Here is a 22,663-nt window from a genome sequence, read left to right on the forward strand (position 1 = left end):
CTTTTTCCTGAAGGAAAGGCAGGCTCTAAATTCTAGAAAAACAAATGCTACTTATGTAGTAGTTTAGCATGGCCTGAACATATCCTCAGACCATTTCAGCACCATCTTTTGTTTTGCCTTTCCCAAGTAACCAAGGCAAAGGGGGGAGTGACGATTTTATCTTGTGTTTTTCCCCAATGCCAGGCGGCATGCAGGCTCTGGGAAAGCACCTGACCAGCTCCAGCCCAAGGCTTGTGCAGAACTGTCTATGGACTCTGAGGAATCTCTCAGATGTGGCCACAAAGCAGGTGAGCGAATTGCTGCAGACTGCTAAGCAGTAAGTGGTTTTGTTGGAGGACCAGTTTGAGCAGCAGGGTGGGAGGTGGGGGAGCGAGTAGTGCAAGGCTCCATCCCCCAAAGTATGCTGCTGGTGTCGATCGTTCCCTGACTTCTTGCTTCTAAATGAGCAGCTGGGAGTGAAATGGCATTCCTCCAGGGCCAGATTTGGCCCGTGGCTTCCAGTTGATGACCCCCTAATCAGGCCTAGCTTCTGATTAACAGTTGTCTCTTGCTGTCTGTCTTCTATCTTTTGTGTCTGCAGGAGGGTCTTGATGGTGTGCTGAAGATCCTGGTCAACCAGCTGAGCTCAGATGATATCAATGTGCTGACCTGTGCCACTGGCACCCTCTCAAACCTGACCTGCAACAACAGCAAGAACAAAACCCTGGTGACCCAGTCAAATGGGGTGGAGGCTCTGATACATACCATCCTCCGGGCAGGAGACAAGGAAGACATCACTGAACCAGCTGTCTGTGCTCTGAGGCACCTCACCAGCCGGCACCCAGAGGCTGAAATGGCCCAGAACTCCGTGCGGCTCAACTATGGCATCCCTGCCATTGTTAAGCTGCTTAATCAGCCCAATCAGTGGCCGTTGATCAAGGTATGGGTATAGCGAGGCAACGGCTGAGCATTGCCTGCATGCAGTTCTGTCCCTTGCTTTCCAGTTAAGAGCTAGGTGCAATCTGGGGTTGATCAGTATGTTCCGCAAAATGTGGTACAGTCGTAGGAGGCTGTAGGTTTCTGAATGTTTCTCCATGTGATTCAGTCCTCCTAAGCAGGCTTTCCTTTCAGCAGGGCTGTGGAGGACTCCTTTTCACGTTTTGGAATTTGGCTTTGTGTGTTTGGGGAGTAGTGTTGAGTTTGTGGAAACTGTGGAGCAATCTGTATAGATCTATGGGATCTATCTGTATAGTGATTTGGTGTAGGGTAGGGGCTAAGTGTGTAAGCTGTGAGCCAGGACATCTGCATTTTCAAATCACTTCGCAGCCATGAAAATCGGGTAGCCTTAGGCAAACCACATTTGTTTCTCTATCTAGATCAGCCTTCCTCAACCTGGGGCGCTCCAGATGTGTTGGACTGCATCTCCCAGAATGCCCCAGCCAGCTGGCTGGGGCATTCTGGGAGTTGTAGTCCAACACATCTGGAGCGCCCCAGGTGAGGAAGGCTGATCTAGAGTCTCCAACATGGTACTCATGGCCACCAGTGTGCCTGCAGACACCTCTCTTCCTGCCCACCAGGCTCCCTGCCCCTCCTGATTTTTATTTTATTTCTTAAGATTGTGTTTATTAATTATTTTTAACTGAAACACTTGCATGCAGCAAAGCAAAGTGCTGCCCTTCTGTGCCATCTTTCTAAAGAGTGGCTTTGTGTTTTGGAGTTCAGACCTTACCTGTGACTTGTACTTTGGTTCGTGGGCAAATTCCTCCTCTTTTAGTCTCACCATTTTGCCTTCTGGGAAATGGTGTTTTGTGACAGGCTATGCCCGCCATGGCAGCCATTTTATGAAAGAACAACCACCCCTGTGGCAGCCATTTTATGAGAGTATCCAAATGGGCCCACCAACCCAAAACATTTGGGAACCATTTTAGCCTCACATCTAGAATACAGGAGTGATTGATAATACTAGCCAACCTTACATACATGTTATAAAGATTCCTTGGGCAATACGTGTGAGGTGATTTGAGCCCTTACTGCCTTCCTCCGATAATGAGTTTAGGAGGTATTAATGATAAGAGTACCCATGAGGTATAATATGCCTAGTTAGAGGTAGGAGTTGGAGAATGGAGTCTTCTGTGTGTGTGTTGGAGAGAGGGAGAGAGAGAGAGAAAGAGATATGCATTGGGGTTTTCTAGTAGTGCTTTTGTGTTTTGCAAAGGGGACTGGCTGCATTAGTCCTCTGTGTTTCCTTGCTACAACCCAATGGCAAAACCCTTCCAACCAACTTGAAGGCTTTCCTGGTTTTGCTTTTGGCCAGTGTTTTTTTTTTAAAGGTGCACTTTCTCCTTCCTGCTCACAGGCTACCATTGGTCTCATCCGTAACCTGGCCTTGTGTCCAGCCAACCACGCCCCCTTGCAGGAAGCTGCTGTCATCCCACGCCTGGTCCAACTGCTGGTGAAGGCTCACCAAGACGCTCAACGCCACGCAGCTGCTGGCACGCAGCAGCCATACACGGTGAGAGGATGGGAAGGGGGCTGGATCCAGGAAGGGGTCCTAGCCAGATGGAAGCTGCCTCTCTTGGTGCTCTCTCAGCTGCCTTGAGAGAATTCTTATTGAGGGACTCTGGAAGGCTGGCCACCCTAAATGTAATCTTCAGCTTGTTGTCTTGTGGTGTTTGAGCACTGCCTGTCCAGACCGCACTGCCTGTCCAGTCTCTAACAGCTCTTTTACTTGTCCAGGATGGGGTGAAGATGGAAGAGATCGTGGAAGGCTGCACAGGCGCACTGCACATTTTGGCTCGTGACCCCATGAACCGAATGGAAATCTTCCGCCTGAACACCATTCCTCTCTTCGTGCAGGTGGGAGCATCCGAAAGCAGGGGAGGGGGGAATGCTCTAGGATGTGCTGGTAGAAATTGCTCTGATTCTTGTAGAGCCAATGGGAGCGTCCAAGATTAGACTTGGAGCAGAGCGGACGCGATTGAAATCCCCTATTGCCCATGAAGTTTGCTTGATGACCCTGGGCCCTCCGCCCTCTTAGCTCAGCCTAACACTCCTCACAGGGCAGTTGTGGTGATAGAATAATAGGGTACCATCTCCATACACCCTCTTGAGGTCCTTGAAAGAATGGGCAGGATGCTAACATACTATATCCTCTTCGCCGCGGAGCTCCTCTTCGCCGCGGAGCTCCATCTCCGAATCGGAGCTCCACAGTGGAGGGGAGTGGCGCCAGGTAAGGCCGGGAGAGGAGGGCGGGGGGGTTACCGGGCCCTGCCGCCATCGCCGCCCGTGCGGCGACGGTGGCAGAGCCCAGTAAGGGACCAAGGGAGAGGGGGGCCTTACCTGCCTCCGTCCGTGGTCCGTCGCAGTCTTCAATTGAGCCCGCGGCCCAGACTTCCTGTTTGAACCGCGGGCTCAATTGAAGATGCTGACGGACTGCGGACGGAGGCAGGTAAGGGAGAGGAGGGGGGGGTTACCGGGCCCTGCCGCTGTCGCCGCATGGGCGACAGCGACAGCAGCAGGGCCCGGTAATCCCCACTTACCTTTCCGGCGGAGCTCCGGATCGAGGCGAAGGATCCGCCTTCACCTCGATCCTCTCTGCCACGCTCCACCGGCCCCCCAATCCTCTTTGCCTCCGCCTTAAGGGCAGGCGAAGCCCCCCGCTCCGCTCCTGCTTCTCCGGTCCGATTAGAAGCGGAGCACATCCCTACTCTCAAGTATTTTGGCAGCCCTGCCATGTCACAATAATTTAATGTTTATCAAGCACCTGCAGCGGTCAGACACTATACGTGGAACCAGGTTTTGCAGTCCCAGCCAGCAGATTTACAATCGGGAGTAGACACGATACATACATAAGGAAGGGAGGGGAATGGAATGGAATGAACATTGTCCCTTGCTCATTCTCCCGCCCTCTGTTTACTTTTCCCCAATGACAGCTCCTGTATTCTCCAGTGGAAAACATCCAGCGTGTGGCAGCCGGTGTGCTGTGTGAGCTGGCTCAAGATAAAGAAGCAGCTGATGCCATTGATGCAGAGGGTGCCTCAGCCCCACTCATGGAGCTTTTGCACTCCAGGAATGAAGGCACAGGTAAGGGCATGTGTGCGCATCTGCACACAGGGCTATCGCACGTTCTCATAGTACCTGGCTCCAGTTAGCTTAATTACATAGTACTGAAAATGCCTTACCACAACCCTTAATACAATAATTACATATGTCAGAATGGCATGGGACAGGGCAGCATGTGCTTACTAAACTCATGCCAAACTGACTGACACCTGTTTGTTTTCTGAGAAAGGGAAGTGGAGGTGATCTGTTGTATTTGGATTCTTCAGTAAGATGGGGAAGGAAGAAAATACGTTTTTGCTAGGTAAATATTAGAGACAAGTAACCACTGGAGCCCAGTCCTATTTTATTCTTTCGTTGGAGGCAGAAGTTGGATGAGACTTGCTGACAACATGCAGCTAGTCTTCTTTACTGCAGCAGAAGATCCGGACGTTACACAACAATTAACTGGATGACCACATGAACAGGGGGTAACAGAAATTTATGACACTGAATAGGACACGGGATACAGTCGCACACTTGAAGACAAGCAGCTGGGGGTTCATTATCCAAAAGGAGAGATGGGGGAAGAAATCTGAGGATATTAGTTGCAAAAGAACCGCACGCCGTTGATGTGATACAGTCGCATAGGTAGTGACTGCAGTTTGGGATGCATCATCAGGCATTTCTAGTACAGATAGATGGGGTAAGTGTGCTGCTTTTGCACTGGTTGGTATCCCAGGAATTTGAAAAGGTTCATTATAGGGTAATGAAATTCACACAGACTGCAGAGTTAAGTGTCAAAGCTTTTGCTGCGCTGTCGTACTTTAGGGAGTCGCTGCAGAAGCTGCATATTTAATGCTTGTCCATTGTGGGTAAGGAACACTGGGATGAAAGCGAAGTTAAAACCTTCTTATGGGTGTGTGTGGCCTTGTGGAGGAGCATTCAGATGTGAGCTCTCCCTGTTGGTGTGGGATATTGACACACGTACAGAGTTTCAGAAAGCGTTTTGGCATTAGAGACCAGTAATGACTCCAGGTACTGCAGCAAAACAGTTGTAGATATTTTCATAAGTAAAGAAGATACACAGTTCTCTTCCAGGTCCCTGGAAGGGCTGTAAATCTTCTCTTGATGCACAAAGCGGTTACAAGCAAATAGTTTCAAAAGTTCCTAGATTCTTTACCAGCAATCTTGAAGAACTCTTCGCAGACTCTTTTCCCCGCAGTCAGCATACACAGAAACTGCTGCAAATAAAACGCCTTTACACAAATAACACCTCTACACATTCAAACGAAAGACATACTGATAGATAACTGCTTATATACTTTTAACCTGACTCACTGTGAGGTTTTTTTTCTTTCTTTCTTCAATTGAGAGCACCTGATTCCTGTCCTTGGAGTGTACAGGTGCTTAATTGCTTTGTGACTTACGCTTGCAAGAATAATACACCAACACTCCCCACCCGCCCAGTCTGTGGTACAGTCCAATAAAAGCTTTGCTGCTGACCATGTAAATGGGCTCTAAAAAAGAGTGCAAGAATGGAGATCAGAAATTAACGTACTCCAATGTTTCACAAAAAAAGGAAGCCAAGCAGCAGAGTGCTATACAAGTAAACCAAGGTGGTAAACATAGTTGTTGCCAACTTATGGGGGTAACAGTGGGAGCTTTTTTGGGGAGCTTTTTTGGGGAGCTGTTGGCTTACAGGGCACCTTGATCTCTCTGCAGCTACATACGCAGCAGCTGTCTTGTTCCGCATCTCCGAAGACAAGAACCCCGATTATCGGAAACGTGTCTCTGTGGAACTTACCAATTCACTGTTCAAGCATGACCCTTCTGCTTGGGAAGCTGTGAGTGTGCCAGCGGGTGATGTGGGGTGGGGGTGGGGGGTTGGGATTGCCTCTCGCACAAGTAATTTCAAGTTGTTAAAAAAGGGATGCTGTTCTAATTGAGGTGGGTAAATTGATGGGTGGTTTTAAGAAAAGCAGTGGTGGAAAATATTTGGCAATTTAGCACCAATGCTTTTTTAAAAAAAACATTGAATAAAAATTCATCCCTCAGCACTGGACTTCAAAGGAAAGGAAAGGAACCTCTCGTGCAAGCACTTGAGTCATTGCTGACTCCTAGAGGGACGCCTGCTTTCGCTGGCGTTTTCTTGGCAGACTTTGTAGCGGGGTGGTTTGCCATTGCCTTCCCCAGTCACGGTTACCTTTCCCCCAGCTAGCCGGGTACTCATTTTACCGACCTCGGGAGGATGGAAGGCTGAGTCAACCTGAGCCGGCTGCCTGAGAACCAGCTTCCGCTGGGATCGAACTCCGGCCGTGGGGAGAGTTTCAGCGGCAGTAACTGCCGCTTACCGCTCTGCGCCACACTCGGCTCTTCAAAAGCAACACACATACACCCTGCCACCCAATCTGGGCTTATTTGGTACCTGAAAAGTGGAGAGGGTAGGGAAGTTGGCCTCTTAACCCAAGTTCCAAGCACAGCATTTTGGTGCTTCAGAGCCTCATCCCAAGGACCTTGGTTCTAGGCTGGTCTGGCAGAGAGGGGAAGCAACACGCTCCTCTTAGCCTCAAGAGAAATAGAAAGGGATTTCCTAGGCCACCAAGTCAAGCCCTCTGCCACTAGCAAGAATCCTGTCTAAAGCATATTTGTCAGGGGAAATTGCTCCACCTCGTCACCCTGGACAAGGTTTCAAATGTACCTTAAGAGTCTGTCCAAGACACTTGTCCTGCCTCATAGCCTAACCAAAGCAGTGGCTTTCCAGCAGTGTTCTAGGGAAACCTGTAGGTGTTATACGTCACACTCTCGGGACCTACGTGCATATTACACAGGAGATCAAAACTGAATCTTCTGACGACTTCTCTTTTAGTTTTTCACTCTCCCCGTCCCCCCACCCCAGTTGCAGAACAATGGCAGCTATGGGGAAGAGTTCTGATCAGGAAAATCACACATAGTAAAACATTTACAGTCCTTTTCCTCCTTCCTCACAAGTATCGTTTGCAGCTCCCAGCAACTGCATGTCATTAAAGAACAAAATGCTGGGAGTCTCCAGTATAACACGTGCATTGGCTCCCAGTTGAAGTGGGGCAGCAGCGAGGCAGGCAGTGCCTGGCCGGGGCCCCCTATGTGAACTTGAGTGTGTACGGCATTGCTTCAAACCAGGAGTAAGCAAGCTGCAGCCTCGTCTGGCTCTTGTCGGCTGCCAGGGGTGTTCAAGGTGCCCTTCCCCCTCCAAGGCAGCACCACTGTGCTGTGGAAGGGTGTGTGTGGGGATGACTCTCACCATTTGCCCTCTTTCCCTTGCTCGATTGCACTTCTGACAACCCACCAAACAGAATTTGAAAGAGGGTGAAGCTAATTTTGCATAGAAGCAGACTTGGGTCTTCCCATTGTGAATTAATTGCTTAGCAAATGCAGTCTCCAAGCCTACACCATCAGCTCTGTGGGTGGGGATGGCCACTTACCAGGGCTAGACCGTCCTAGGAGTTCAGCAGAATGGATGCTTCTCGGCTTCTTTCAACAGGCATTTGGGCTTGCTTTGCAGAGCCTTGGGACCTCTGCCATCCTGTTTCCTGAACACTGGTAGCCCGAGAGTTGACAGTTCTCTTCATTAGCCAACAAAATGGTTTTCCCAAGGTTGCCATGGGAAACCCGAGCTTGGGATGCCTAGGCAGCATCCTTGAGTAGTGACCCCTGGCGGCAGGTTTGGGTTAACTCTGTGAGGCTTCTTGTCACCATGTGGTGTGAACGACCGATCCGTCTTCTCTCCCTAGGCCCAAAGCATGATACCTATTCATGAGCCGTATGCCGATGGTAAGTATGAGCTGCCAGCTTTCCCCTTCATGCGTGACTGTGGTGAGTGAGGGAAGACCAAACTGCCTCTTCTAGGACTTACACACAAACACACCTCAGCCAGAATGTTATTTCCCAGTGCTCCTGGTTAAGCTGTGGGAAAGTACCCTGAAGATTAAACAGTCATATAAAATAGTTTGTAAATATGCAGATGAAAACTTGTTCTCATTCCCACCATTCCTTATGGGAATTTCTGCTAGGTTGGATGGGGAGAGGAGAACCATGGCAGTAAAGCCCGTTTAATTTGTATGCCAGATTTAGATTTCAAGTGAGTTAGGTTGGCACATATTATTGATTAATATATTTCTGTGCAACACAAACAGGAATGGGTAGCAGTAGCAACATCCATAGCTAAGAGGGCGAAGCCCTGCAGTGTGTGTGTGTATGTGTGATGGGGAGTTTCCTCTTTAACAATCTTTGCCTGCACCATCCCTCCTCCTCCTCCTTCTCCTCCTCCTTTTCCTGCCCTTTTCCCAGTACTGGGACTCAAGGCAGTTTCCAAGATTAAAACATGTACAATTAAAACATATAAATATAAATTTACAAAAGTTAAAACAGAATTAAACCTGCAGTAAAATTAAAAGCATGTTAAAATTTTAAAAAACAGATTAACAGATTAAAAGAGGGGGGAATCTAATACATTAACATAGGTCCAGCGTAGTTCCCAAAGCTTGCCAGAACATTTTTTTTTTTTGCCTGCCTCCGAAAGTGTAGCACAGAAGGAGCCAGTCTAGCCTCCCTTGCAAGGGAGTTCCAGAGCCTTGGAGCAGCCACTGAGAAGGCCCTCTCCCGTGTGCCCGTCAGGTATGCCTGGGATGTTGGTGAGACTGAGAGAAAGGCCTCCCCAGAAAATCTCAGAGCATGGACAGGTTCATTTGGGGGAATACGGTCTTTCAGATAACCTGGACCGAAGCCGTATTGGGCTTTATAGGTGATAACCAGCATTTTGAATTGTGCCCGGAAACAGACCAGAAGCCAATGGAGCTGTTTTAACAGGGGAGTTGTATGCTCCCTGTAACCAGTCAACAATCTGGCTGCAGCTCTTTGAACCAGCTGAAGTTTCTGAACACTCTTCTAACACTAACTATGTATTCCCTTCTCCCTTCTATGTTGCAATAGAACTGGATGCAGGTTATCGTGGCATGTACTCGGGTGAAATTCCCATGGACCCCATGGATATGCACATAGACATGGATGGCGACTACCCCATGGATGGGTACAGTGATGGTGTGCGGGCGCCCTACGGAGACCACATACTTTCCTAACATGCCCCTTGGGCAGGGCTCAAGGTAAGGGCATTTTGAGTGCAGTTTGAAACTGGCCAGTTGAAGAAATTAAAAATCCCAAAGATATCAAATAGGGTGCACTTGTTGGGTGTAGCCACACACAGTCTTCACCAGTTCATTTACCTGCAAAGTGTAGCATTGTTTCCCACTGCAAATGAAAAGCCTAGTCAAGTCTTTAGAGAACAGTTAAATCTCAGCTGCAATTCTGGATTAACTTTTAGTGTGGTGGTGGTCCTAGATGAGGAGTGGGCAGACCTCAGGTTTGTGGTTTTTATTAGAACCTCAAGGTCCACCAACCAGAACCTGGTGCAAACGGCATATACTTTGAATTAACGAATGTTGAGGTCAGGAATTACTTTTGAATACCATAAGTGAATGGAGCTTGCAGTCCTTCCACACAAATATCCAAATCTGGGTATCTTAAGCTTTCTTCATTTCAGCAGTATCATTTAAGGTTGGTGAGGGGTGGGGGTGGGGGAGTCATTTTTTAAAGAAATGCTAGTAAATCTACCAGTAGATCTAGGTCAACCTTGCCTAGATAAAATAAAACTTTTGCAAGTTTGTTAAAAGCAAAACAAAAACTTAACTGCTTTCATCAGGCCAAATATCAGTTATACCAGTTTTCTGTCTCCTACAGTCTCCAACAAGATACCCCATGAAAGTTCACAAGTAGGGCATGGTTGGAGGTGGACACTCTTGTGGTTTGTCCCTAGCATGTGGTGATGGTGGTGGTGTGGGTGTGAGAGAGAGAGAGACTGCCATTATACATAAAGATTCCATTTTTAGCTATCATGCCAAATACTGACAGAAGCATCCTTCATGAATTTGTCCAAAAATTCTCGCTCATTCCTTTTTAATAGCTTTTGTGCATCACTTCTAAAGCTGCTTCTGATAGCCACAAAGGTATTGGAAGGTGTTGGATTTTCTATAATTCTTGATGGAACTGCTATTTCAAAAGACCATGTAAAATCTTTGTGCCTCTGCTTGTGGCCAAAATAAATAAAGGGATTATTCAAGCTTCCTGACTGCACAATTGTATCCCTGGCTAAAATAAAATGTGTGTGTGACATTCATAGGAGAAGATGGTTCTGTGCAGGGATCTAGCATTTCCTTGTTAGAAGATGTGGTTGCTCCCTTGACATGTCCTAGGAAACCCTGAGGAGCTGCTGCCAGACTAAGTCGATAGTACTGGGCTTGATGGACAAATGGTCTGATCTGGTACAAGGCAGCTGTCTATACTCCAAAGGAAAGTTTTTCTTTAGTACTACCTGTGTTTTCGGTATCCTGCAAATCTAACATCCGCCTCCCTTTTTCTTACTCCACAGATGTTTTCTTAACACAGAAGAGGGCAGCCTCAGTGCTCAAACTAAGGGCACTCGGGAGACAGAAGTGCCTGAGAAAGATGATGACAAATTCTTCCTTTCCCTGCAAGGAGGTTTTATTTTCTAAAACAAAACCATTTTTCCCTCCTGGGGGCCTTTGGGAAAAACCTCCACCCCATATCCAGGACTGCTTCTAACAACCTTGTAATAACTTTCTACTAGCAGTCCGTTCTTTTCTCTCCTTCTCCCCACTTCATTCTGACTTTAATCAACCTGTCTTCCTTTTCCTTCTCCTCCACCTCCTCCCCATAACAGTTTTTTTCTGCAAATCTGGGCAACATTGTCAAAATGCCATTGGATCCTCCTAAGAGTATTTTTCAAACACACAGGGTTTCCGGTGTTATTTGACAGATTTTTCTTTCTCTGTTTGCACTTCTAATGCTTGTCAATTAGGAAGTGTAGAAAACGGAAATGTTTGCTATTTTTCCTTTTGCCTTTTAACTTCGAGGTTGTTGTTTTTTTAAAATAAAGAGCAGCCAATGGGTGTGAGTTTGCCAAGAAATGAACAGCTTTGCATTTCCCAGCTTCATTTTTTTTTAAGCCTTCAACAGATGTGGCTGTGGGCCTTGGCGCTTTCCTCCAAAGAGGAACAACTAACAATTTTAAGAAAGCTCTCCATCTACTGACCCTCTTGCACATTTTTAATTCGAGTCCTCCCTTTTCTTCCCCCCTCTCCCCCCGCCCACCCCCCCCCGTCCTTCCTGGTGATTGGCGTGTTCTCTTCTTCCTCTCCATCCTCTTGCTCCTTCTAATGCATTTTTAAAAGCAGCTCTCTCAATGTGATGGCTTGAGGCTTCCACTGGAAAAGGGATCGATGTAGCTGCAAATGTACTTCAGAAAATTTTATTATTATTTCTCTAAGGGATTTTTTTGTATAGACCAAAGCTAAAAAAACAAATAAAAACTTAAACCCAACCCTGCAATGCAAATGAACCTATTCTTTTTGTGTTTGCATTAGCTTCTGGGAGGCAATCTAAAATTCTATGGAGGGGATACACCCAAGGGAAGGGTAGTGCAAAGAATTTTCAAATGTTCAGTTACGTGGACATAGGCCTAGTTCAAAAGGGAAATCTAGGGTTGACCCAAAGACTGCATGGGGGAAGATTGGGTTTCAGAGAGAATTGACTAGGAGTGCAGTATTCAAATCGGGAACTTAAATCTATTTTTAAAAAATGCTTAGTTTGGCATGGGCAAATTTTTAATCAAAGGACCTGCAACCAGAAGACACACTTAATTTCTTAAGGGTGCCATCCTGTGTGGATTGCTGGCAGCCTGGCCTGTATTTCTGCTAGATGGGCAATTTTGTCCCATCTGGTGGTAGTACCATGGAAGGGAGGGAAAGAGGTTGGGGCAGCCATAGGGTACATTGTATCACAGCTGTCCCAGTTTCCTTCCCTCTCTGCCCTGGGGAATATCCCCATTTCCTCATTTCTGCACTCCATTTTCAGAGTGCGTAGAGGTAGCTGGTGCAGTTCTCTGTGCTGGCTACAAGGCCGAGGGGGTGGGGTGCACAGTTTACCTGGCTCCAAGCTATCCTTTGCCCCCTAATGCTGGGGGGGGGCATAAGATCATTCCTTAAGGCTGCTTTGGGTTGTGTGAGCTGGGAGTGGGGCAAGAGAGAGAATACAAAAAATGGAATTAACTTTCCTGAGTGGTAGCTTTTATGTGTTAAATTTTAAGTTTCTTATTTTGTACTTCCTTTGATCTCAAAAAAAATCTATATTGAGGTTTTGGTACTGAGCGAATTTATTTAAAACCTAATTGACTGGTTTACAATCAGATTAAAGTACTTTTAGATGATTCATTTAACACAGCAGTAGGTGAGCAGGAGTGGAGCTGTCAGAATCTGAAGCAGTTGTGAGGCTTTTAAAATTGTATTATTCAGGCAGCTGCTTTTAGCAGCAAAACTCTCTCCTGAAGGGGAAGGGCTGGATAGCCCCAAAATACACGGGGACTTGATTACTTCAATTCACCAAACTACTGTTTATAACCTTTGCACCAATCACAATAAACTGTCTTCCCAAGAAGGCAAGGGCTGTTCTGAAATGCCTCCGGTTGGGGAAAGGGGAGTTCACTTTAACGATGCTAAGGGTTTGTTTGTTTATTTATTTATTTATTTTTTTATTACATTTCTATACTGCCCAATACCCGGAGCTCTCTGGGTGGTTCACAAAAATTAAAACCATTCAAAGTATAAAACAACAGTATAAAACCATAATATAAAATACAATATAAAAGCTCAACCAGATCAAAACAGCAGCAATGCAACATTACAAATTTAAAACACCAAGTTAAAATTTATTTATAGACTGTTTAAATGCTGGGAGAATCAGGTGCAGACACCACTCTGCACCTGATTTCAGTTTGGTTGAATATTAACTGATCTACTGATGTACTACCAGCCTGTGTGGCCAGCCATTTGTTTCTGAAGCCACGTGTGGAAACGAGAAGTACGATCGACGTTGGCCAAAGAGTGTCGCTCTCGAAGGCATTGTTTTCTTTTCTTTTTCACTTTTATCCCACTCTTTCGTGTTGAAACTGAATCTCCACTCAATCATGGGCACACCTGGTCATTACTCTGCACTAAAACTACACACCTTAATTGTGCACCAAAGTTAAACCAAATTCTGCACCACAAGAAGCAGAATTCTACAAACCAGTATGAACCGTGCAAATGTAAGGACAGGGTTATGCTTGCTTCGCATAGTGTACTCGGCAAAGTGGGTTGCCTCCTCTACATCACCATTAGGACGCTGAAGCCCCTCTCCTGAGCAGTGAAATCTGGTTCTGAACTTCAGCTTTGGCTTCTGAAAGTTTGCCAGGCATTGCCTCCATACCCTGATAACTACAAGTCTGTCTCTTGACCAGTACTGGGAGCTACAATGGGACTTGGGCAACAACTGTGTTTGCAGGGGGAAACACCACTATACTTGCAGCAAACACTAAAGATGTGCATCTATTTCACTTTACAAACCTCCATGTACATGCTTTGGAAGCCATACATATTTAGGAATGCGTTTCTGTTCATGCTGTATGATGTTTGCTGCTGAAACATCCTAAAACTCTAGTTACCCATGGCAAATGTGATGGTGTAAAATATGGAGCTACTGTGACCTACATGAAGATCAACCATTTTCAAGTGGTAGCTGCAGCCCTCCTCCAATATAACAAGAGAGGGGGAGGTGAGTTCCTGATGATGGTATGTTTTCTTTCCCCCTTAAGAATGGCTTGTACTGCATCAACCAAGAGGTCCATGTAGTCCTGCATAGTCCAGCCCAGAAACAGAGTGAGATTGGGGAATGCAGCAAGAATGAACATACACAACTTTTTAGTGGCTGGTGTTACCTGCATTTTTCTGAGTGACCTGGTTCTTGGGATTAAACGTGAGGGTGGGGGTAGGGCGTTCTTTCTTCTTCCCAACTTTTTTACCACCCTTTCCCCTCCCAGTGTGCCCTTCTTCCCCAGGCCTGCTGGAACAAATTTGTGGGTGTTTCTCTTTCATGTCATCTTGTGAGCTGCTAATCCCTGCAGCATGGTAAAAGGATAGAGTCGAGATCAAAGGGAGTTGAGGAGCTAAACTGCCTCCATGCATGCCTTGCTCAACCTCAAGTTGCTTTCTCTCCATCCTGCTGGCTTTCTGACGCAAATTGAATTTGATTTACTAGCGATTGGACATGGTGTCACAGAACAGCAGGTGACTGGCAAGATGGGTGACATAAGTAGAAGGAAGGTAGGCAGGACTCCTGGGTCTCCTCTCCAGCTATGGAAACTGCCGGAGAAGGCGATGATGATGATGATAATCAGATGTTTATTTCTTAATTTCTGTCCCTTACACTCGGGCCAAGTAACCATTAAAAACATGCATTGCTAGATGTGTAAGCTCAAATGAAAGAGTTTATACCACAATTCTGCTGGAGCACAGGAAAACCTCATGCAAAGTGCAGAATTTAGCTTAATACCAATCTCGGCTTTGGCATATGGCAAATGTATAGCCCTTACGCTTGCAAAGATGTGTGGGAAATGAAATGTCAGAATCCAGACAGGTGGTTCAGTGAGATTTCGGAGAGGGGGGGCTTTGGTATTACGTATTATTCCTTATTCCTCTCAGGCAGTAACAAAACCATCAAAGAATATATTGTGCAATTTTTTATTTTAAATTGTTTAAAAAATGATTGTTATCGATTTCAGGTCACCTTGCTGCAACCAACTTGCAGGTGCTAATGTGCCAGTTGAAAATCATGATCAATTGCATATTTTGAGAAGAAAAAATACACTCGCCCTCAATTTGCTTGTTGGGAACTCCACTATTTTAATTTTAATTTTAAATGAACTGTAGAGCCATCCCAAAGTGTCAGTTCTCATCTCAGTGTGTCACATTTGATATTTTAAAAAAAGGGGGGAGGAGGAGAGACAAACTAAAATTGCTTTTTCTTCTAGCCTTTATCCCAAGCTAATATATCATTTTGCCAGCTACTGTGGTTTTTCCTTCAAATAGTTAGACCCGTGCGGTGACTCTCTTTAGTTGAAATCAACATCAATATAGAGGTACACTCCTTAATTTCTGATGCTGCTTTTGTTATTGCTGATTGGAAATATTCTATATTCCTACATTTGTATGCAAAAAGATCTTATGAAATAGTACCTTTCATTTCAAAACCACAGATGGTTAGAGTTGATACAGAAATTTATAGGGCATTGTAATCCTAGCAGAAATACTCTTGCAAATTTATAACAAGAACTAGGAGGCAAAAAAATCCATTTTAGAATTTGCGACGCCTCTTTTACTATAAATATAAACAGTGAATGTGGGTAATATAGATGAAGATTTGAAATGGAAGAACAAGAAATAAGTTGTTTTGGAATATATATTAGTTAGAATGTGTTGATTAGAATAAAGTTGTTCAATTTTCACCAAGAGAGCCTGTTTATGTAATGGGTGCTTTTTCCCATAAAATAAAAAATGGTATTAAAATGACCTTTAATTCTAAAATTAATGGCAGTTTTTGTTAATTAAAAAGTAAGGAAGGGTGGGGACAAGGCAGATCAGGATCTACTAGTAAATCTCCCGATGATTTGCAGTAGATCAACACAGGTTTCTTTCTCTCAGTTGTTTAATAGCCACCATAAACATACCGTTTTCACCTAAATTCAATGACTAAAATGAAGAAAGCTGAGGAAAGTTTGTTCAGTTCTAGTACTGAAAAGTTCATGGGCTCAGAATGTGCTCAGAAGCATTTTGTTCTTTAATCCTGAAATGTATGTCTTTTCCACCTGGTTTGGTGGCTCTTGAGTCTGCTCACCCCTCTTCTTGCCAACAGAATCCAACTTCTTTGAATACCTGCACAATAAGTGGTAGTTCACACATGCCTGTATACTGATTGGTGTTGGTGTCCGTGATGAACTGAAGCTGAATGTATGAACTGACCCTGTTGGAAAACGTTAGTGTCTGAAGTGACAGCAAAGTTCCATCTGTGTTGTCTAGTTCTGTGATGGGTCATTCACTCTTGCAACTCCATACTTGATATTGCTGACAAGTGAAGAATCAGCAAAAAATAATTGACTTCTACAAAAATACCCAACAGGGCCATGGGCAAGTGGAGCAACCTTGCCAAAGCTCAGCAGCTGTCACACCCAGGGCAGGCATCAGCACCAGACATCTTGGGGCAACTGGCAGATCCATAGTTCCCTGGCTGGGCTCACTGGTGCTGAGGCTTGCCTTGGCTCTGACACCTGCCTCCTCTCAGGACCAAGGCGGACAGCCATCAGCTGCCATTTTCAGCTTTGAACAGGGGAGGCCCTAGACTAGCCGCCAGCCACCCCTAAAACCCCAAAGGCAGACCCAGGCAGAGGGGGTTGGTAAACTGGGAAACATTTTGCCCCAATTCTCCATTTAATGAAGAGGTAACCCCCCTTCCCCTGCATCTTCAGAAGCAGAAATGGCATTTATAACAAAACTTGCCCAAAATGTTTTTTCTTTCTTTTTAACGAAGCTCTGTATCAGCACAGAGGGTTTGACAAAAGCAGCAAAAGAGAAGAGCACAGCCTTCTACTCTGCCAAGGAGCAGAAGTCCCATCCACAATGCCCAAGAAGGGACCCAGTTGCATCCTCAGGGCGACACGGCCATCAAGGCACTGCCAGGCCCAGGGCTCAGTCCTCCGAGGGCAAAGGAAGCAACTGCTCTCAGGGGAGCCTCTCATTCCCTGAACCCAACTGGGAGAAGCAGCAAAGCAGGATGATACCCCTTGTCACCTCACTCACCTCCACAGCCTCGGTCCTATTCCCTCTGTACAGGCACATATTTTGGGGTATTTATTTTCCCCTCAAATTTGGTGCCCCGCTTAACTTGGCACCCTAGGCAACCGCCTAGTTTGCCTAGTTGGAAGGACTGGGTCTGATTTTGAACAATGCCCGGAAGTACCCCAAAATGTAACAATGGTCTTGAGCATGGTGGGAGATTTTTAAATGGCATCAACATAGCATGAATTTCAGGTGGACGTTGAGGACCCCAAAGGCTGACCCTGGCCCCAGCCTCCTCTGAAGATACATAGAAAATCTGCCTGAAAACCTTATATATACTGCTTGAGTTCTGTTTTGAAAGTTTGACTATAATTGTAGTACTAATATAGTTGCATAACATATTCTGCCAACAGAATTTGGATTAGTGGAGATGCTCCTAGACCTCCTTGTTCACCTTCCAAATTGTGTCCTCTGGATGTGACAACAGCAAGCTAGACAGCTGTGCCGAGAACTGTTCTACGTGCACAATGATATGTGGATGTCTCTCTGCCTCTTCTGTTCTGCACAACTGACCTGCCAGTTAATGCTTTTGTATCCTCACCTGGGCGACAGGTCCTGCCAGTTTCTGTTAAATCAGGCTGCAACAATGTAGAAAAAGGGGAAGGGAAGTGTTCCTGTCAGGATGAGCAATATGTCATCTTGGTAGAATCAAAGTGCCGGGGACCTCTAGGCAAAAGTGTTTAAATGGTGCCCTCGTTTGATCCTAGAATTCCTGGGCCCAGATGAGCCCTGTTGTTGTGTATGTTTCCATTCCCATAAACACACTGGGAATTAAACTTGCTGGGAGATCCCTTGGGGCTTGAGCGGTGGCTTCATCATCTCCTACCTCAGCAGGTGTGTTTCGGTCTTTCTCTTTCCTTCCTGCAGATCTCTCTGGCTGCAGGCACTATCCACTTGAAAGGAGCATAGGTATTTACATTAGTCACCTCTGTTCTTTCTCTCCAGCTGAAAATGAACCACTGTTTCTGTTCTGCCTTTCACAAGGTTTTGAATGCCTCCAGCCTTTTGTATGAGAGGGAGAGAGACTGACTAGTGTAGTAAGAGCCGGGCTGGTATCTGCATGTATTCTATGATTCAGTTGATGTTGTGAATTTGGTGTTGTGCACAGAGCTTCATTTCCTGAGACGTTTGGCTACACAATATTATGACAAGCGTTTTCCAAACCTTGTTGTAATGGCAAGTTCTGAAAGACTGTGCACTGCTGAAATTTCAGAAACTGGAGGGAAACAGAGCTGGAATTGCACTCAGCATGGTGTGTGAGCTTGAATGCCCTGTGTATGTCTTTGACCCATTCCAGGACAAGAAGAATAAAGACTGCATACCAGGCATATGTGCCTAATTTGCATAACTATATGCAGACTGCAGAACTGCACATACCTTGGCTCAGACGTGTGGCATGGATTTTTTACTGAATAACAGATAAGCTCTCATTTTGCTCATGCAGCAGCTCAATATAGAAGTAACTTTCTTTTCCGGGAAAAATTGTTTTACTAGTAGAGCCATCTAGTGCTAAAATGATGCATGGCAGGGGAGACAACCTGATAGCTGTAGAAGGATGCAACTTTGGGGCTGCTTGTGGTTTCTGAATGAAACCGCTGGAAACTGATTAGTGGATGGGGCTCTTTTTGGAATGTGGATTACCCCCAGTCCCAAATTGTGTTTGCTGTAGGATATGAAGTATAATCAAAAACTGCCCAGGAGGATGGGCTAAACATTTGGAATTTTAAGGGAGTGTCTTGAGTGCTCTCAAAAAATGTCTGCCTAGGGCGGAAGAGGAGGCTGATCCATTTATAAAATGGCTGCCATGGAAGGTATGGCCAATCACAAAACACCCATTTCCCAGAAGGCAAACTGGTGAGGCTAACAGAAAAGTAGCGTGCCCAAGAACTGAAGTACAAGGCAAAGGTGGGGGTCTGAACTCCAAAACACAGAGGCACTCTTTTGAATTCAGTTTTCTGCTCCAACACCCACAGATGGCAAACTATTGAGGCTCAGAGACAAGTAATAAACTGAATACAGAAGTTTGATCAGAGCCACAAATGTCAAATCACATATTTGTCCCATCAAAGGTACAACAAAATACCCATTTCACAGAAGGCAAAACTCGAGGTGTGCTGAGAAACGCGCCCAACTCAGGCTAAACACACAGCACACAGAAAATCCAAGCAAAGCGCATCACACACACACACACACCACCAACAACAACAACAACAACAACCACCCAGAACACAGGCAATGCACCCTCTCACTCCACCTCTTCTCCCTTCCCAGCTGCTTCCTACCATCCAGAGCATACCCTTTTTTTTCCTGGCCAGCTGAGCATGCTGGGTTACAACCAACCACCATTTTTCTTTTCTAAGAATGCTTCTGAAGTCCAGCAACTTCATTGCAAATAAGGATGGTAATGGAGGCTGGCACTTCGCAGTATGACAGACTCCCAGTTAAATTTTTTTTAAAAAAAATCTTAAAAGATAAAAATCAAGAGGGGGCCTGTTGGGTGTGAACAGAGGTGTCGGTGGGGTGACCTCAGAACTAAAAAAGACAGGAGTGTCTAGTGGAGGGGGAGGGAGGAGGGAGGATTATTATCATGGTCAAAAGTAAATGGACTCCATCTTGCGTCACAACTCTCAAATGTTACCTCAGCCGCAAATTCATAGACTTTAAGGCAAGCCACTTCGGTTCTGCCAAGCTCAGCCTCACATCTGTAACAAGGAGATAATTCTGGCCCACCTTTATTGGGTTGTCATATCATAGAGCCTTATCAGCTAAGGAATGTCTATGTTCAGAAATGATATACTCCTGAACGGCAGATGCTATGACACCATCACAAGGGAGGGCAACTGCCTTTCTGTCCTGCTTACTGCAGTTCATCAAAAGGGGTTGCTGGATCATATGGACCTTTCTTCTTATTGGAGATGATACAGGAAGTACCATTTTCCTGCTTCCATCTTGTATGTCACTTCTACAACAGCAACAACAACAAGATCATATCACGCCAGTCCTTCTACAACTTCATTGGCTGCCAGTCCAGGTCCGGGCCGATTCAAAGTGCTAGTATTAACATTTAAAGCCCTAAACGGCTTGGGGCCAGGTTATCTGAAGGAACGCCTCCTCCCATATGTGCCTGCCCGGACCTTAAGATCATCCACAGGGGTCCTTCTCCGTGAGCCCCTGCCGAAGGAAGTGAGGCAGGTGGCTACTAGGAGGAGGGCTTTCTCCGCTGTGGCACCCCGGCTGTGGAATGAGCTCCCCAGAGAGGTTCGCTTGGCGCCTACATTGTTTTCCTTTCGTCGCCAGCTGAAGACCTTTTTATTTTCTCAGTATTTTAACACCTAATTTAACTTAAATTTAAACTCTGCTGTTTTAATCTCATAGTTTAACCTATATCAATTTTTGCTGTGTGGTTTTATCCTGGTTGTGCTTTTTATATTGTATTTTGTATTTGCGTTTTTAAATTGTTGGTTGTTTTAATATGCTCTTGATGGTTTTAATTTTTGTGAACTGCCCAGAGAGCTTTGGCTATTGGGCGGTATAGAAATGAAGTAAATAAATAAATAAACAAAAAGGAGGGGAAGTGTACCTATTTTGATATTTTACTTAAGGTTTGAGGATGTGTAAGATGAAGCAACCCCTGTGTGAAATGCCTGTTGTCAGTTTTTTAAAATGAAGGATTTTGAAAAGCTCTAGTGTTGGCAAAAACGTCTTCAGTCTAAGGTGGGTTCAGCAATGGTCCAAACTATTTAAGGAAGGTGTGAAATGTTCTTTCTTGGTGGATGTTCAACAAAAGTTACGAACTAAAAGGGATGTGTTGTGTACTGGAAATCCTGTCAGCGGGTAATTGGCCTGCGAATCTCTTATCTTCATGGGTGCATCTGTACTCCAAATCTGACTGGTATTGCACTGGTGTCATAGGCCCTTGCAGCCTAAGGGCGTCATCAGAAGAGTGTTTTATAGCACGCTCATTACTGGCCACTCACAGATGTTCGTGGGTCCTTTGGATGCTGTCCACCTCCCACGCTTTCTGCTCTTTTTTCTATCAAAACATAAGACCCAGAAAATCTGATATTTTTTTTACTATAATGAGACCTGCCGCCATTTCCTGCTGTATGCAAGAGAAGCAGCACGATAAAAACGGCCACTGAATGGACCACATGGTTGTTGCTTGCTTCCTCTTTCTTCCTATGTGAAGAAAAAGGAAGCTGATCGTCCCTATTGTGGGACAGAAGCAGGAGGCAAAGCAACGGTAGGGAAACACGATTCCCACCCACCCCGTCTGATGATGCTCTAAGACATTTACTGCCTGAGGAGGATCAGCAAATGCCCCCCATCCCTGACAAAAGTTAAGGTGTATAGTAATACCCAAGTTTGGCACCTGAGGGGGTGGGAAACCCACAGTAATTTTAAAAAGTAACCATTTGCTGCCCTTCATGAAACCCAAAATCAGCTGTTTGAGATGTTTGCCTCACTCAAGGTTTCTCTCTCCCCACAACCTATCCTTAAGAATTCTGGGAACTGTTCTGAGTGTGGTGAAATTCTTCTTCTCAGATCGCCTAGGTGCTGTCCGTGCCATAGAACTACAGGCTCCTGAGTTCCTTATTTGGGAGACACGAGAGTCAAGTTTACCACTGGTTTAAATCAATAGTATATATAGGTAAGTTCTGTTTGAGAATAAAATTTTGCTCTTTGAATGTAATTCCATAATGGCTGCCCCTAGCAAGCCCCCATGATGAAAGAATAAAGAGGTCTGTATTTATTTCTGAACATTCTGGTTGATCCATAGCTTGCTGTTGCCACACAGTGGGGCTTTTGGGCACAGCAGTGAAAATAATATATCAAACTGGCAGTTTGCAATTTGAAGTTTTGTGTGAAGGAAAGAAACGCAATGGCATAAGGAATGACTAAGTTTCCTACCGTTACCCCACAAAATGTTAGTTAAATAGAAGATACAGAGTTTGATTAAGTAGTCCATTGAAATTCATGAGACCTAAATCAGTCATAACTAACTTAAATTCCAGTTTTCCAATGGGTCTGCTCTAAGACCTGGTTCACACATAACCCTAACCCAAGGTTTATTTAACCCATGGACTGTATTGTTGAATTCTAGGTTGCTGAGATTTTTTTAATTATATTTTTTAGCCTCAAACCAGAAAGAGAACCCATAGTTTGTTGATGGATTGTGATCTCTAGGCTGTTTAAACCATGGGTGGTTGTTACATGTGAACCCAGAACTGTGGGTTGATCATGCATTGCTTCAGCAGGCTACAGAGGGGTAATTAAAAAAAAAACCCACCATCCACTCTACATGCCAGTACTACAATGCTACAAATGCATTTGGGATACAGTGAAGGAGTGGATGAAGGAGGACAGAAACACCCAACCCAAGGATTGAGAAATTTTTTGAGGGGCCACAAGTTGCCCACCCCTGGGTTAAATAATCCATGGCTTAGCAATATGTATGAAACAGGTGTAAGTGTGACTGCATCCAATTTATTTTTAATTCATGTCAGAGGGAGCAAACCTATGTCCCCTAGAAAGCATCTGGAGGACATAGGATTATTCAGTTTCCTGGCTCCAAAGTCAGAAACAGGACTCTGACCTTGGAGCCATGAAACCAAATTCCCCACATACTCCCACTCCCCTTTGTAGCTGGCACAGAGGGAACTATGCCAGCTACCTCCCTGCACTGGGAAAATGGAGCACAGAGATGGGGGAAAGGGGACGTTTCTGGGGATGGGAGGAGAGGAGGTCCGGGTGGCAAACATATGATAAATCTGATGGCCGTTCCAACCTCCCTCCCCACTCCCCAAAACCTCCAAATTTAGAGGCTT

The 22,663-nt window shown here is 45.4% G+C and overlaps 1 protein-coding gene across 3 annotated transcripts in view; it reads left to right on the forward strand.

Moving 5' to 3' along the window:
• JUP (junction plakoglobin) overlaps positions 1-11,452 on the forward strand; it is a 59,825-nt gene extending 48,373 nt beyond the window's left edge. For all 3 annotated transcript variants that reach the window (XM_063138059.1, XM_063138061.1, XM_063138060.1), the window contains exons 7-15: positions 184-287; positions 581-919; positions 2,336-2,491; positions 2,716-2,835; positions 3,912-4,062; positions 5,743-5,864; positions 7,791-7,830; positions 8,989-9,158; positions 10,481-11,452. In XM_063138059.1, the coding sequence (XP_062994129.1) occupies positions 184-287; positions 581-919; positions 2,336-2,491; positions 2,716-2,835; positions 3,912-4,062; positions 5,743-5,864; positions 7,791-7,830; positions 8,989-9,134 (1,178 nt within the window). In that variant the 3' untranslated portion in view covers positions 9,135-9,158; positions 10,481-11,452. The remainder of the gene's footprint in view (positions 1-183; positions 288-580; positions 920-2,335; positions 2,492-2,715; positions 2,836-3,911; positions 4,063-5,742; positions 5,865-7,790; positions 7,831-8,988; positions 9,159-10,480) is intronic.
• Positions 11,453-22,663: the final 11,211 nt, after the last annotated feature.

The sequence above is a fragment of the Elgaria multicarinata genome, chromosome 11 (genome assembly GCF_023053635.1).
Source record: "Elgaria multicarinata webbii isolate HBS135686 ecotype San Diego chromosome 11, rElgMul1.1.pri, whole genome shotgun sequence".
NCBI lineage: Eukaryota > Metazoa > Chordata > Lepidosauria > Squamata > Anguidae > Elgaria > Elgaria multicarinata.